At 46.1% G+C, this 16,273-nt stretch overlaps 1 protein-coding gene across 3 annotated transcripts in view; it reads right to left on the bottom strand.

Annotated features, from left to right (window-relative positions):
- The window catches only part of GXYLT1 (glucoside xylosyltransferase 1), a 74,699-nt gene that overhangs the window by 39,058 nt on the left and 19,368 nt on the right, over positions 1-16,273 (bottom strand). Inside the window, exon 2 of one of the 3 annotated variants that reach the window (XM_045031968.1) lies at positions 12,142-12,234. The exons of 1 other annotated variant lie outside the window; for it this stretch is intronic. In XM_045031968.1, the coding sequence (XP_044887903.1) occupies positions 12,142-12,234 (93 nt within the window). Of the gene's footprint in view, positions 1-12,141; positions 12,253-16,273 lie in introns of those variants that run through there. One more of the 3 variants, XM_045031960.1, reaches the window with a different exon arrangement.

The raw sequence follows: 16,273 nt of genomic DNA on the forward strand, positions 1-16,273 counted from the left end.
CATTCCGAAAGGGCTTTAGAGCTGCAGGCCAGGGCCCTGGAGCCCCTAAAGCCCCTGTGTTCCAGGTGGCCCTGCCTGATGTGGGGGGAGGGGAAGGCAGCTTCCCCGCTATCTCCTTCCCTCTCTCCCAGAAAGTCCTAAGTGCCGTCAAACAGCTGTTTGGCAGTGGGGGAAGTGCAGGGAGGGAGGGAAGGAGGGGGAGGAGGCGGAGAAGAACTTGTGCAATGCTCCCTTGCAAAGTCAGCCAAACAACGTTATAAGAGAGCATTGCGCAACTTTAAGCGTGTTTGTTCCCTAATGGAGCAGCGACGTAACTTCGAAACAACGTTAAGCGGGAGGACGTTAAGTGAGGAGTTACTGTAATGAAACACACGGGTTACCAAGCAATTGGCTACCCTTTTAATCAATAGATATGCACTAAAAACATTGTTTCACAAATCTAAAATTGTAATGTTCCTCAAAGTCCATATTCTTTTCTTCCGACTTCCTACCCTCTCCCACAAGAGAACAGAATTTCATATAATGGCTTTGCACTATACAGATCTAAGTGGCAACAAATCAGGAACCTGATCAGTATAGAAGTTTTACATGTTTGCATAATATTTATGGTTCAGAGATGGAGAGTGTCTCTATGGTTACAAGTTTTAATGTTCAATTAATCAAGTGCAGCAAGGTTTCCCTATTACAAATGTTTTCTAATAAAAGAAAACTGGATTGGCCCAGTGCCCCTGTAAATGAGCTTGACACAGCTACAAAACTTGGATCCAGCCACACTGGGTCACATGTTTTGGGACTATCCCAAGACATAATCCGTTTGATTAAAAGTAGATAGGAGGATTTATAGGATTAAAAGTTACTTCCCAGACCTGTATTTTGGGATACATCCCATCATTCTGGAAACTCTCCAGTTTCCAGAGAGCTTGGTTCTCTATAGTACTGCTTATAACCAAACGACTTGCTTAGATGAAAGAGCACATTGCCCCCCAGGGATGGAAGTTTGTCACAGCATCTCACCCAATCTAGCAGCTAAAGAACAGGTAATGTTTCAGAGACGACACCACAGACAAATTTGAAAAGATTTAATCTAATTTTTTAGAACCTTTCATTAATTCCTACCAGACAGAAGAGATGTTCTCTCCTTTTCCCTTCCTATTCCCACTTTGTCTCCTTTCCCTCCTCCCTCTCATTCCCTTATCTTTCGATCTCGGGTCTACTGTTCTCCCCTGATTTGGGGGGAAAGTTTTCAATCAAATATAAATAAAAACCTGCGTCCAGTCTTGCACACTTCAACACAGCAGGCTTTAGGGGGAAATGTGTTGTGTTGCTCTAGAATAAGCTCTATGATATAGACATTACATTAACAGGATTTGAACAAAGTCTGTCCAGCCCTCTGTGGCCAAGAATGGTTGCTGTGACATGGGGTCTTGACAGAGGAGGTCCTCTGTTGAAGGTAAGAGGCAGACAGTAATATACGCTCTAAGGTTGCTGACTGACAACTGCAGAAGGGCATTCAAAGCTTAAAAGTGTTGGAACTAAAACCAAAAAAAAAAAGGTTACTTACCCTGTGTGGTAGCAGATTCTCTGTGGGTGCTCCACTTCCGGTTTTGGTGCATCACTGTGCCTTTGATCAGAGAATTTCAGCAGCAGTGCTTGTCTAGGTCACGCATGCATTCTCCCTGTCTCGGACCCCCCTCAGTTCCTTCTCCACCACCAAGTCCATAGAGTAAATTCTGAAATAGAGGGGTGAAAGAGTGGGTAATAGAGCACCCACAGGACACCACTTTGAAGAACTCCAGTTACTGCACAGGGTGAGTAACTTTCTCTTCAAGGAGTGTCTCTGTAGGTGCCCCATTTCAGATGACTGTCGAACAGTGCCCCTCAGTCGATGGAAGGGGCTTCGGAGTTGCATGGGTAACTGATGATAGTACAGTAAGTTCTACCAATGCATCTGATCTTGAGCTCTGATCTATTGCATAGTGTTTTGTAAACACGTATGTGGACTTTACATAGGTTCATGATAGGTATATTGTTGAGAAAAGCTACTGAGATTGATAATGACCTGGTAGAGTAGGTTTGGATGCATCCAGAAATCCACTTGGACAGTCTCTGCTTGTAAATGGTGGAACCTTTAGATCATTCTGAAGTTGAAATAAAAAGTCTCTGACTTTCTGAAGGTCTTGGTTATCTCAAGGTAGGACGCTAGTGTGTGTCTGATGTCCAGGGTGTGTAATATTGAGTCCTGTTTGCTCCCATGAGGTTAGGGGAAGAATGAGGGAAGATGGATTGGTTGGTTGAAGTGAAAAGAGGAGGGTACTTTAGGTAAAAATTCAGGGTGAAATCTTAAGGTGACCTTATCTTTGAAAAAGATGGTATATGGTGGTGCGCCATGAGGGCTCCTAACTCTACCACTCGTCAGGCAGACGTGATAGCCACTAAGAATGTCACCTTCGTTGACAGATGTGTTAGAGAGCATGTTGCTAATGGTTTGAATGGGGCCCAGGTAAGGCAGTAGTAGCACCAGGTTCAAGTCCCAAGGTGGGTTAGGTAGTTGTATTTCAGGGTAGATGTTTCTGATACCCCTAAGAAAGTGTTTGGTGGTAGGATGAGCAAACATTGATATCCTGTCCACCTTGTGGCAAAAAGCAGTAATAGTGGTGAGGTGTACTCTAAGCAAGCTAAGGAACAGGCTGGAGATCTTTAATTCTAGCATGTATTCTAAAATCACTGGTAAAGGGGTGGTAACAGGTTGGGTTCATTTGTTTTGACACCAGATGGCAAATATCTTCCATTTATGCAGGTAAGTATTCCGTGTGGTTGTCCTCCTACTGTTTCCTAATATGTCTTTCACCTGTGCAGAACATGTCAGTTTGTAGTGCTGGAGCCATGTAGAGGCCATGCTCTCAGGTGAAGTCTCTCCAGGTTTAGATGCTAAACCTGCCAGCATCTTGCAAGAGAAGATTCAGCAAGAGTGTGCAGTGCACATACTGCCATTCTCAATAGGTATGCTTTCCAAGTTTGTCTGGGCCATGTGAGGGCTATCAGGATGACTTTGGTCTTGTCTCTTATTTTGTGTAGTACCCTCAATAACAGGGGGATTGGTGGAAAAACGTACAGCAGAAATGTATCCCATTTGAAGAAAAAGGGAGCCCAACCCTGCTCTTGAGCAGAATTGCAGACATTTGCAATTCTGGGAGTTCGCGAAGAGGTCTATGGATGGGTGACACCAATGTTTCAATATCCTCTGCATGACTGTGATGTTTAGCTCTCATTTCTGGTCCTGCCAGAATTCCCTGCACAATGTATCCACTGTGGTGTTTTCACATCCTGGGAGATATGAGGCTGACATTTTGACAGTCAGATACACCAGTTCCATAGTTTCATGACTTTGGTGCATAGGGAGTGTGACCTTTCCCCTCCCTTTCAGTTTATATAAATCATGCAGGCAATGTTGTCCGTCATTACCCATATAGTCTCGTTCCTGATCAATGTGTAAGCCACATTGCAAACTGTGCGCAATTCCAGGAGATTTATGTGCAACAGTGTCTTGGTGGGAGACCACCTACTCTGAATTGTGTGGTGCTGTATATGGGCTCCCCAGCCTATCAAGGAGGCATCCGTTGTGAGAATCACTGAAGGTGGAGTCTGTGTGAAAGGGACTCCCATGTACACATTGTTGGGCTGTGTTCACCAGTGTAGCGAGTCTTTGACTTTGAGCGGCATTACGAGGTATTTGTTTAGGCTGTGTTTGTGTGGTATGTAGACGGTTCTTAGCCAGTCCTGAAAGCAGCATATGTGAAGATGTGTGTGTCGTACCCTAAGTTCCTTGTAAGCTGCGCGGCCACGCAGCAGCCGATTTAGTGTCGCACAGGTGCTCAGGGAACCTGCCTGTGAACGCCCCTCCCTCAGCCCCAACCTAGCCCAGCCTCCAACCTGCCATGGCTGGGACGGCCCCCGGCCCCAACTATGTCACAGCCCAGACCTGCCATGGCCAGCCCGCTAGCCTCAACTATGCCGCAGCCCGGACCTGCCATGGCCAGGGTGCCCATACCCCAGCCAGAACCCAGCCATGGCTGGAGTGGCCTGGACCTGTCATGGGGTGGCCCGCCCTAAAACCAGCCAGACCTGTGGAGGCCAGGGGAGGGGCGCCTAACCTGTGGCCCCAGCCCTGGAGCTGCCGTGGTGGGGAGAGGTGCCTCTCCCCCCCAGCAAAGATGCTGCTGGGGGGAATCCTCACGCCCCACCATAGCCCCGGAGCACCCTCCTCCACCCCAAACCCCTCATCCCCAGTCCCATTTCAGAGCCAGCTGCAGCCCTCCCCCACCCCAACCCTCTGCCCTAGCCCTGAGCCCCTCATTCCCAGCCCCATCTCAGAGCCCTGACACCCTTGCACCCCAACTCTCTGCCCCAGCCCTAAACTCCCTCCCACACTCCGAACCCCTCGGTCCCATCCCCACCACATGAATTTTGTTATGTGCACCAATATCAAGGGGATTGTGTCACACATCACTTCCATATTGGTGCACATAACAAAATTAATTCCACACAAAATTAGATGGAACACTGGTCGTACCGTGAATGTGGTTGCTGCTATCTGGCCTAATAGTTGGAGGCAGATCTTTGCCGATATCTGTGGGCTGTTCAGTAGGGTGGAGATCCAATTGACTATAGTGAGGAATCTGGTCAGTGGTAATGACGCTTTGGCCTCTTTTGCATCGAGATGCTTCCTGATGAAGTCCAGTTTCTGCATGGGTATCTGTGTTGATTTTTGTATGTTGAGTTGTAGTCCCAGCTGCAAAAAGAGGATGATTGTCATGTGTGTAGTGTCTATGGCATCTGCCCAGGTGGGTGCTTCTAAAAGGCAATCGTCCAAATAGGGAAAAATTGTCATTCCGTGTTTGTGGAGGTGTGCCACCACTGCACGAGCACTTTGGAAAACACCTGAGGTGCTGTTGAAAGGCCAAAGAGCAGAACCTTGTATTAATAATGTTCTGTCCCCAGAATAAACGTGAGGAACCTCCTGTGCACGGAATGTATGGTTCCATGAAAAAAGGCATCTTGGAGGCCAAGGGCTGAAAACCAGTCTCCCCATTTCAGTGCCGGTATTATTGTTGCTAATGTGTCCATCCTGAACCGTTGGACCCTTATGAAGTTGTTCTCGGAGGTATAAAATAGGCATTCATCCTCTGTTCTTTTTCTGGGCTAAGAAGGAGTGGGAGTAAAAACCCTTCCCTCTGTGCTGTGATAGTACCTGTTCCACGGTGCCCAAATGTAGGAGGTGGTTTACTTCTTTCTGTACAAGGTGTTTGTGAGAGAGACCCCTGAAGAGGGATGGAGAGATGAATGGTATCATATAGCCTGAATGGATTATTTCCAGAACCCAGTTATCTGTGGTGATGGATTGCCACGCTGGTTATAAAAGGGTCAACCAGTATCCAACACGGGGGATGGTTAGTGATGGTGTCAGCACTGAATAATGTGGGAGATCTTTCGGGTCCCTCAACCAGACCCTCAAAATTATTGTTTTGCACAGGGCTGGTGGGATGTTGATGACTGAGTTAGGAGACTGGCGATGCTTTGGAGGCCTTTATCTTTGCCTTTGTATGTCATTGTGCCTCTGTTGTGAGGTGTACAGGACAGACCTTGTACGTTGAATGGGATAAAATTTACCATTTTCTTTTTGACGCAGATGTGTATACACCCAGGGAGTGAAGCATCACCCTTGAGTCGTTCATGGTATGAAAAGACTCACCGGTTTTTGCCACAAACCGCTTCTGGACATAAAACGGGTGGTCCTCCATGGTGGATTGTACCTCCTTTGGGAAGCTGGACTGGTGGAGCCACAAAGCCTGGCATAAAACTATGGCAGTGGCCTTGGAGCATGCCGCTGTATCAGCCACATCTAACGATGCCTGTAAGGCGGTTCCGCATAGGAGCTGGCCCTCCAAAACGATGGACTTGAATTGGTCTCTTGTCTTCCGGTAGGATGCCAATAAATTCTGCACGCTTGGAATAATTTGCGTGGTCGTATTTCTCCATTAGAGCAGCGTAACTGACAATCCAGAATTGAAGAGTGGTGGATTAATAGGCCTTGCAGCCAAAGAGATCTAAGTGTTTCGACTCTGTCGTACGGGGTGGATCTGAGTTGTCTGCCTCATTGGTTGACAGCATCGACCATTAGGGAGTTTGGTGTGGGTGAAAAAATAAAAGAGTCCAGTCCTTCAGAGGGAATGTAGTACTACTCTCTTGAGGGTGGGCAGTATCACAGCAAGGATCTGAGATATGTTTTTTGACCAGCTCCATGAGTACATCATTTATAGGAAGCACAATTTTTGATGAGGAGAATGTATGGAGAATGTCCAGCAATTTGTGCTGGAACACTGGGACCTCCTCTCAAGAGATCTCTAGGGTATCAGCCATTCTTTTAAAGAGTTCTTGAAAATGTTTAAAATAGTCTGCCGCTGTGGGTGGCAGTGGCATTATGGCCTCGTCTGGGGACAAGGAAGAATGTTTGCTGGTGATGTTGTGTCCTGGTCCCAGGCCTCCTCCTGTTCTTCAATGCTTTCCTCAGGGGGCTCTGAAGGTGCAGTAACTGAGGATGGTGGGGGAGATCTAAGTCTATCCCTGTATGGGTTCTGAGGTACTGTTTCCTGTATGCTCCCTAGGGGTCCCAGTAGGGCCACTGAGTGGAGAATGGCATAGGCGGTGGCATCCCTGGGGGGCTATACCAGGTCTGGGTGTCAGCCCTGTGATGAACTTTAGGCTGCACAGGGGGACCCAACACTTCAGTAGATTGAATGGGAGAGGAATGGTGAGATGAGAATGCACCCTTCTCCTCAGTATCTTCTTCCTTGCTAGAGAATGCAGGGGCCAGAGGGGAAGTGGGATGACATGGTGCTGTGTGTGCCAGAGAAACACTGTTGCCAAAGAGAGGTGATTCCGGCGTTGAGACATGCAGGTCCGCATGATGTAGGAAAAGGTGCAGTGCTGACGGTTTCGGTACCGAGGTAATCGGTGCAGATGGCGCTGTTGTAGTCATGGCTGTTGGTGCTTGCCTCGGAGCATTCTGCGCTACTAGGACAGAAGGTGGCGTCATAACCTCCCAGTGCTGTAACCTTTAGGAGGCTCTGTCGATGCCGTAGTGGAGGAAATAGGTTTCTGTTTGCTCCTCAACTCCGAACCTGCCTGCTAAGGGTCAATGGCTTTAACAGTACACATGGTACCAGAGGATCCCACTGCCTCGGAAGTACTCAGCCATGGTGCGGTTGATACTGAGAATGAGGAACGGGCCAGAGACTGCTTCTTTTTTGGTGGCTCCTTGAGAGGAGAAGTCAAAGCCCTTTTCCTCACTACCCTTTTGGTGAAGGGGGTGAAGACACCGGAAGCCGTTGACCACGGCAAGTCTTCAGATCTGGACAGGATGCTGGGTGCAGACTTTTCCATTAATAGAAGTTTGAGACATAGGTCTCTGTCCTTTCTGGTGCGAGCCTTTAGGTGGGTGCAATGAGAGCACTTTGAGGAACATCTCTCCCACTAGGCATGGGACACACAGAGTGCTTGTCAGAGATGGGGATCGCCTCTCAGCAGGAAAGGGAGTGCTTGAAGCCCGGTGAACCAGGCATGGCTCGAGATATAGCAGTTCAATCCTAACGGTAAACCCTAACTAAGCTAAGGGGTACTCAAATGGAGAAAAAAGAAAATACACAGGGAGAAAGCAAAAAGTAAGCCCAACTAAGGTACTAAAGACTTCTCTAAATTATTTTAAACACTAAGCATAGCTATCAGTCCTAATATTGCTGGGAGCTCTGTCTCAGGTCAAGGATGGTTGAGAAAGAACTGAGGGGGGTCTGGTCGCGCGGAACTAGATAGGCGCTGACAAGGGTGCAAGATGGGGAGACGCATGCGCACTCAAACACTGCTGCTGAAATTCTCCAATCAAAGGTGCTGGGACACACCAACACCTGAAGTGGAGCATCTATAGGGACACTCCTTGAAGCGACATGGTTTGCCCAGAAACGGTCTGCTTATTTATCAGTTCCTCTTCATGGTTTCATAGAATCATAGAATCTCAGGGTTGGAAGGGACCTCAGGAGGTCATCTAGTCCAACCCCCTGCTCAAAGCAGGACCAAACCCAACTAAATCATCCCAGCCAGGGCTTTGTCAAGCCTGACCTTAAAAACCTCTAAGGAAGGAGATTCCACCACCTCCCTAGGTAACCCATTCCAGTTCTTCACCACCCTACTAGTGAAAAAGTTTTTCCTAATGTCCAACCTAAACCTCCCCCTCTGCAACTTGAGACCATTACTCCTTGTTCTGTCATCTTCTACCACTGAGAACAGTCTAGATCCATCCTCTTTGGAACCCCCTTTCAGGTAGTTGAAAGCAACTATCAAATCCCCCCTCATTCTTCTCTTCTGCAGGCTAAACAATCTTAGTTCCCTCAGCCTCTCCTCATAAGTCATGAGCTCCAGCCCCCTAATCATTTTTGTTGCCCTCTGCTGGACTCTCTCCAATTTATCCACATCCTTCTTGTAGTGTGGGGCCCAAAACTGGACACAGTACTCCAAATGAGGCCTCACCAGTGCTGAATAGAGGGGAATGATCATGTCCCTCGATCTGCTAGAAATGCCCCTACTTATACAACCCAAAATGCCATTAGCCTTCTTGGCAACAAGGGCACACTGTTGACTCATATCCAGCTTCTCATCCACTGTAACCCCTATGTCCTTTCCTGCAGAACTGCTGCCCAGCCATTCGGTCCCTAGTCTGTAGCAGTGCATGGGATTCTTCCGTCCTAAGTGCAGGACTCTGCACTTGTCCTTCTTGAACCTCATCATATTTCTTTTGGCCCAATCCTCTAATTTGTCTAGGTCCTTCTGTATCCTATCCCTACCCTCCAGCGTATCAACCACTTCTCCCAGTTTAGTGTCATCTGCAAACTTGCTAAGGGTGCAGTCCACACCATCCTCCAGATCGTTAATGAAGATATTGAACAAAACCGGCCCCTGCACCGACCCTTGGGGCACTCCACTTGATACCGGCTGCCAACTAGACATGGAACCATTGATCACTACCCGTTGAGCCCGACCATCTAGCCAGTTTTCTATTCACCTTACCGTCCATTCATCCAGCCTATACTTCTTTAACTTGCTGGCAAGAATACTGTGGGAGACCGTATCAAAAGCTTTGCTAAAGTCAAGAAATAGCACATCCACTGCTTTCCCCTCATCCACAGAGCCGGTTATCTCATCATAGAAGGCAATTAGGTTAGTCAGGCATGACTTGCCCTTGGTGAATCCATGCTGACTGTTCCTGATCACTTTCCCCTCCTTTAAGTGGTTCAGAATTGATTCCTTGAGGACCTGTTCCATGATTTTTCCAGGGACTGAGGCGAGACTGACTGGCCTGTAGTTCCCTGGATCTTCCTTCTTCCCTTTTTTAAAGATGGGCACTACATTAGCTTTTTTCCAGTCATCCGGGACCTCCCCCGATCGCCATGATTTTTCAAAGATATTGGCCAATGGCTCTGCAATCTCATCGACCAACTCCTTTAGCACCCTCCGATGCAGTGCATCTGGCCCCATGGACTTGTGCTCGTCCAGCTTCTCTAAATAGTCCCGAACTACTTCTTTCTCCACAGAGAGCTGGTCACCTCCTCCCCATACCGTGCTGCAGAGTGCAGCTGTCTGGGAGCTGACCTTGTCTGTGAAGACAGAGGCAAAAAAAGCATTGAGTACACTAGCTTTCTCCACATCCTCTGTCACTAGGTTCCCTCCCTCATTCAGCAAGGGGCCCATACTTTCCTTGACTTTCTTCTTGTTGCTAACATACCTGAAGAAACCCTTCTTGTTACTCCTAACATCTCCGGCTAGCTGCAACTCCAAGTGTGATTTGGCCTTCCTAATTTCACTCCTACATGCCTGAGCAATACTTTTATACTCCTCCCTGGTTATTTGTCCAATCTTCCACTTCTTGTAAGCTGTTTTTTTGTGTTTAAGACGAGCAAGGATTTCACTGTTAAGCCAAGCTGGTCGCCTGCCATATTTACTTTTCTTCCTACACATTGGGATGGTTTGTTCCTGCAACCTCAATAAGGATTCTTTAAAATACAGCCAGCTTTCCTCGACTCCTTTCCCCGTCATGTTATTCTCCCAGGGGACCTTGCCCATCAGTTCCCTGAAGGAGTCGAAGTCTGCTTTTCTGAAGTCCAGGGTCTCTGTTCTTCTCTGCTCTCCTTTCTTCCTTGTGTCAGGATCCTGAACTCGACCATCTCATGGTCACTGCCTCCCAGGTTCCCATCCACTATTGCTTCCTCTACTATTTCTTCCCTGTTTGTGAGCAGCAGGTCAAGAAGAGCTTTTCCGCTAGTTGGTTCCTCCAGCACTTGCACCAGGAAATTGTCCCCTACACTTTCCAGAAACTTCCTGGATTGTCTGTGCACCGCTGTATTGCTCTCCCAGCAGATATCAGGGTGATTAAAGTCACCCATGAGAACCAGGGCCTGTGATCTAGCAACTTCTGTTAGTTGCTGGAAGAAAGCCTCGTCCACCTCATCCCCCTGGTCTGGTGGTCTGTAGCAGACTCCCACCACAACATTACCCTTGTTGTTCATACTTCTAAATTTAATCCAGAGACTCTCAGGTTTTTCTGCAGTTTCATACTGGAGCTCTGAGCAGTCATACTGCTCTCTTACATACAACGCAACCCCCCCACCTTTTCTGCCCTGCCTATCCTTCCTGAACAGTTTATATCCATCCATGACAGTACTCCAATCATGTGAGTTATCCCACCAAGTCTCTGTTATTCCAGTTACATCATAATTCCTTGACTGTGCCAGGACTTCTAGTTCTCCCTGCTTGTTCCCCAGGCTTCTTGCATTTGTGTTTCATAACCCATTATCTTGCTATGCTTACATAAAATAATATACTTTCTTTTTACAAATATTAAGCCTACCAAAAAATGTAAAGTTACTGAAAAATGAAGACCATTCATATACTTTTGTTTTATTTCCTCAGAGATAATCAGATATCTTTGTGCAGTGCATCTATAAGACGACCCTAATCAGATTTTAACAGAAGACAAGTAAACTTGCCATATTAGATGTACACTGAAAAGCACTGTGTTGCTTGGGGACCATGTCTTTGTCAAGTAGTTCTGAAGCATGCCAGACATGCAATGTTACTTTTCTGACAAACTATTTGCATCATTTGAAAACAAATTTGCATTAAAGCTGTAATACGTGTAAACTACTAATTAAAGATGAAACTTTGAGGTCATGCTATCGCTCCAATGTACTGTACAACTATTGTTTCAGGTTACTTACGGCATGCTGTAAAGTAAGCTCAGAATCGTTTGGCTAGTGCTCTCAGCTAGTCATGAGATCCTAGGGAAAAAAAGTTAATAAGGAACTCCTGGCTTCAAATAATAAATCTGAGCACTGGAAATGAGCAATTACAAAATGTGTATTTGTTCTATCTATACTGAATTAATCTGCAGGTTTACAGTTCACTGCAACAAATCTTATCAGTTCGTTAAGAATGGTGACCCACAAATAGTTTTTCATTATGTTAGGCTAGAAGAATGGTAAGTGTCTCAGTTAGAAAAAAATAATGTTGAATATTAGCATTTGATAGACATGCCTCATCTGTTAAATATGAGTAAATAGAGATTTCACTCAATTTCATAAAATCACTAGAAATGATGTCAGTGTCTAATGAGGCTCATTCTGTAATATCATAGCACCCGGTTAAACAGAGAGAGCTAATGACTATATTCCCACATGTCTCTTGAAACAAAAGCTCACTGTTTTAACAATTATTCTTTTGTTTTTGATATTTACATGGCAAGGATTTGTAAGCCTGTTAATAATTCCTAAATAAGTAGTAATAAAAAGAAAAGAAATAATGCAATAAAGAAAATTGGTAAATATTCCCTGGATTTCTTGATATTTAATTTCTCAGGATAAATGATAATGCACAAAGTGCCATTAAGGGGGCATAAAAGTCCAGTTTAGGAAGACAATTGCACTATAAGCACAAGAAAACACATTTGAAGTAATTTTTAAAGTGTGCTTAATTTGCCAGTTTGTTATATAACCGATACTAGCTGCCAGTAATAAGTTTCTATTTAATATTGGAGCCTACCTAAAAGCAGCTTCCCAATAGCAGTTCATTCCACAAACATCAGAGGGCAGCATCCAATAGGAATTCCAGTAAGATAAAGACAAATTCTTACACCTAACAGGATAAGACAGAAATAACAATCCTATAAGAAAGTTACTGGTTTTACATCAAAATGAAAAGTATTATTTTCAGCTCAACATCAGAACTGTTATTCCATGGCATAGCAGTTCCATAAAGAACACTAGCTTATATTGCAGGGGTCAGCAACTTTTCAGAAGTGGTGTGCTGAGTCTTCATTTATTCACTCTAATTTAAGGTCTCGCGTGTCAGTAATACATTTTATTGTTTTTAGAAGGTCTCTTTCCATAAGTCTATACTATATAACTAAACTATTGTATGTAAAGTAAATAAGGTTTTTAAAATGTTTAAGAAGCTTCATTTAAAATTAAATTAAAATGCAGAGCCCTCCAGATTGCTGGCCAGGACCTGGGCAGCGTGAGTGCCACTGAAAATCAGCTCATGTGCCGTGCCATAGGTTGCCTACCCGTTATATTGTATCAAGGCTTAGATAATAAACCAGATACCTACTAGCCCCCCAAACACTAAACATACTAGCTAGAGCAGCGGTCCCCAAGCTTTTTCACCTTGCACCCCTCTTATCCCTGTCTGTGCCTCTCCACTGCCCCCCGGAGCAGGGGACACAGACAGGGGTAAGGGGGCCAATGCTGGGGATTCATCAGGAGGCAGGTGCAAAGCTCCAGACACTGGGCCAGCAGCTGGAACCTCGAGTGAGGGGCCAGGAGCGGAGCCCTGGGCACGGGCCAGCAGCCAGGAGCAGAGCCTCAAGTGCAGGGTTGCAGCTGGGACCCTTGGTGGGGGGGACTGGCAACTGGGGCCAGGAGCAGGAGTGGAGCACGGTGGCACTCCCTCCCTGCCCCCCCCCGTGGGGGCCATTCCAGGCCCAGCCATGCCCCACCGCAAATATTCCTTTATGCCTCCCTAAGGGGGCACATCCCACACATTGGGGACCCCACAGAGGTACATCTTTAAGAAAGTATTGGGCACCATCAGCAATGTCCAAGAACAATTCTATTATGAGAAGTCCAGTCCCCACTCTTGCTCTCCCTTTCCCGCACCCCACCATCACCTCCAGATGCCAGGAAGGTAAAGGAGGCTGGGCTTTTTACCAGGCTTCTGCCCTAGTCTCTTCTTGGGGCTCTCTTTGGATATTAGCCTGTAGTTTATACGCATCATACTTTTGAAATGCTTCACCTGTAAAGGCTGGCAAGGAGGGAAGCTCTATTTTTTCACCCCACCTTTAATACTTTCTACTCTTGTAAGGAGGGAGGATTTCTGTGACTGCATATGTCCTCTCCACATGCACATATTATTTATTGGATTTTTCTCCCTGGTACTATTTCCAGTGCTTGCTTCTACTGTTCCTCAGTTCTTTTTAAAGCAACAGAAGCATGAAATTGACATTTTCATTGCTGCCCACAGAGTTTTCAGTAACAGCAGTGAAACTGACCAGTCTAATTTCATACTGCTTACCAAAGCTGTAAGCAGCAGAATTGTTTGCTATGGATAAGTGAGGAATATAATACATAGGTTTAGTAGTCGTTTTTGCCACCCCAAGAACTAGATTTTTTTAAATGAAAACGTCTGTTAGTCTATAAGGTGCCACAGGATTCTTTGCTGCTTCTACAGAACCAGACTAACACGGCTACCCCTCTGATACTTAAATGTTGCAGAAATTGATGGTATAGGTTCCCTCATGGCCCAGAGCAAGCTTTTAATTTGCCATGGGCAAGTGGGATATTTTTATTAGAATCAGAGGGTATCTTGTAAATACTGGTTCTCTTGTGACCCAAGGAGCAAGATGAACTTCCATTTAAGTATTCTCACGAATTTTCTTTTTCTAAGGCCTTGTCTAGTCTAGAAAAATAAATGCTTTCTATACAAAAAACCTGTTCACTAAACTAACAGGCTTCAAAGCCCTAGTGTAGATGAGGCCACTAGTATTTCACCATAACATATGCTAGCTCTTCAACCTGTTAAAAAATAAGTGTTTTTTCCTCTAGACAGCCTAAATCAGTCCTAAATTAGAACAGCTTTTTAAATGTAATCTTTTTTAAATAACATTTTGTCTGTTTAAATGTCATTCCTGTCCACCTAAAAACCTTCATTTAATATTAGAATCTAACAGGTTTACACAAAGTTATTTTCATAGACAATGGTAAGATATGACATGGCAGAACCATATTTCTTTGTAGTCACATTTCTAGTGCTGTGCAGTGTCATCATAACCATCTTTGGCAAGTTTTCCTCATTCATATTAATGACGTGCAATAATGACCTCTACTAGATTAAGAACTGAAATAGCAGGTTCTATTGTTGCCCTACCCACTTTTACACAGTAGTAGGCAAGTAATGATTAGGGAAAGCTTTTTAAATGCATGTTCAAAGGCCTATGTGAGCAAACCAACCTCAAAATTTCACTTAAAGACATTTTAAAAGGATAAATTTGAGGACCCTAAAGTGCAGATATACTCTGAAGTAACCTCCTATGCCCCATTTTCCCAGGGCAATAACTAGGATGGGGCAAGATGAGCAGCTGCCTAGGACACGGAGCTGGCAGGGGCACAAAAATGGGGCAGTGCAGGATTGGGCTCAACACCACTGGCCGGAGTCCAAGACATAGTTTTTGGGGGTGGGATGTGGCATTGCTCCTCCCCCTAAATAGAGGCATGGGACAGGAGCTGCCGGCATGAAGCTGCTTCTCCTGGCAATGGTACCGCTGCAGCTGGATGCCATCTCCTGAATCCTAGTGCCTTCTACATGTGCTGGGCTCCCTATTTGGCCTCCATCCTGTTTTCTGTACATCCATAAGTGCCCACGGAGGGAGGAAGCAGAGCAAGGGAGGCAGGGTGTAACCATAGGGGTTGCAATATGCTCACAGCCTTGCTTTCCGGAGCTGGCAGGAATGAGTCCAGTTGAATGAGTTCCTGGGCTCATCACTGGGCTCAGATGGCTGAGTTCAGAGCTCAGGCTGTGTGACTGCAAGCCCAGCAGCCATGGGGCTGGAGCGGGGCAGCAAAGGAGAGCAAGGGGCTGATCTGCTCTATGCACAGGGAGCAGGGGAGAGTGACCCGGCTGCAATGGCAGGTCCCCAGATGGCAACCGGAGTGTGACCAGGCTGCTGAGAGGCAGGTGCCCAAGCGGAACATCTCATGGCAGCCAGACTTCACAGGCAGGGGCTGGCTCCAGGAGGTGTCACAAGTCAGCACCAAGCTCCTTCACGGCGGACGCAAGAGCATGTCGGGGCACAGCTTGGAGCTGTAATGCCCACCCTGCCTGGGGAGTGTCCAGCCGTACAGGAGAGCACAGAGAGCCACGGGCCCAAGTGGCTCCCACCAGCTTCCCATCTGCTGGCTCCTCGCAGGAGACGATAGTTTTCTAACTGAGGGGTGCATTCCCCTAGGGAGGCACACCCTGCAGTTTAAAAACCTCTGTGCTAAATGGGAGGCAGAAATCTGGGGAGGGGGCACATGACACCATGTCATCCCCCACGCCACCCACCCACAGCCTCTAGAGAGTGCAAATATGACTGCTCACCCTGGGCACTAAAATGCTTAGCTTCGGCTCTGAGTTTTCCTAACTGGAATGTGGTGGTAACAATACCTACCCTCCTTTGAGCTCTATGGATGAAAAGCACTTTGGGGGAAGGAGCGGGGGGAGAGAAAGTATGTTTTTGACTAAGTGTAAAAGAAGAAAATCACATAGAGTTATAGTACTAATAATACTTGCCTTATTTTGATTACTACAGTGATTTGGGGTTTGTTTTTTTGCTTACAGACTCAAGGGCTTCTAGGCTATAAGACTAAATTTTCATTTTCCAGGTTGAATCTGAAGTTGAGTTCTTTCCTGCTTGTACTGCATAAGCACTACAGATTTTTCAATAGGACTTAAACAAAATCTGTTGATACCAAAGGCAAGGGACAAAAATCATTTTATCATCACCATTAAGCTTCTTTTAGTATTTGTAGTAGAAGCTTTTGTCAAAGTAGAAAGCAGATGGGGGGAGGGATAGCTCAGTGGTTTGAGCATTGGCCTGCTAAACCCAGGGTTGTGAGTTCAATCCTTGAGGGGGCCA

This window comes from Mauremys mutica, chromosome 1 (assembly GCF_020497125.1).
Source record: "Mauremys mutica isolate MM-2020 ecotype Southern chromosome 1, ASM2049712v1, whole genome shotgun sequence".
Lineage (NCBI taxonomy): Eukaryota > Metazoa > Chordata > Testudines > Geoemydidae > Mauremys > Mauremys mutica.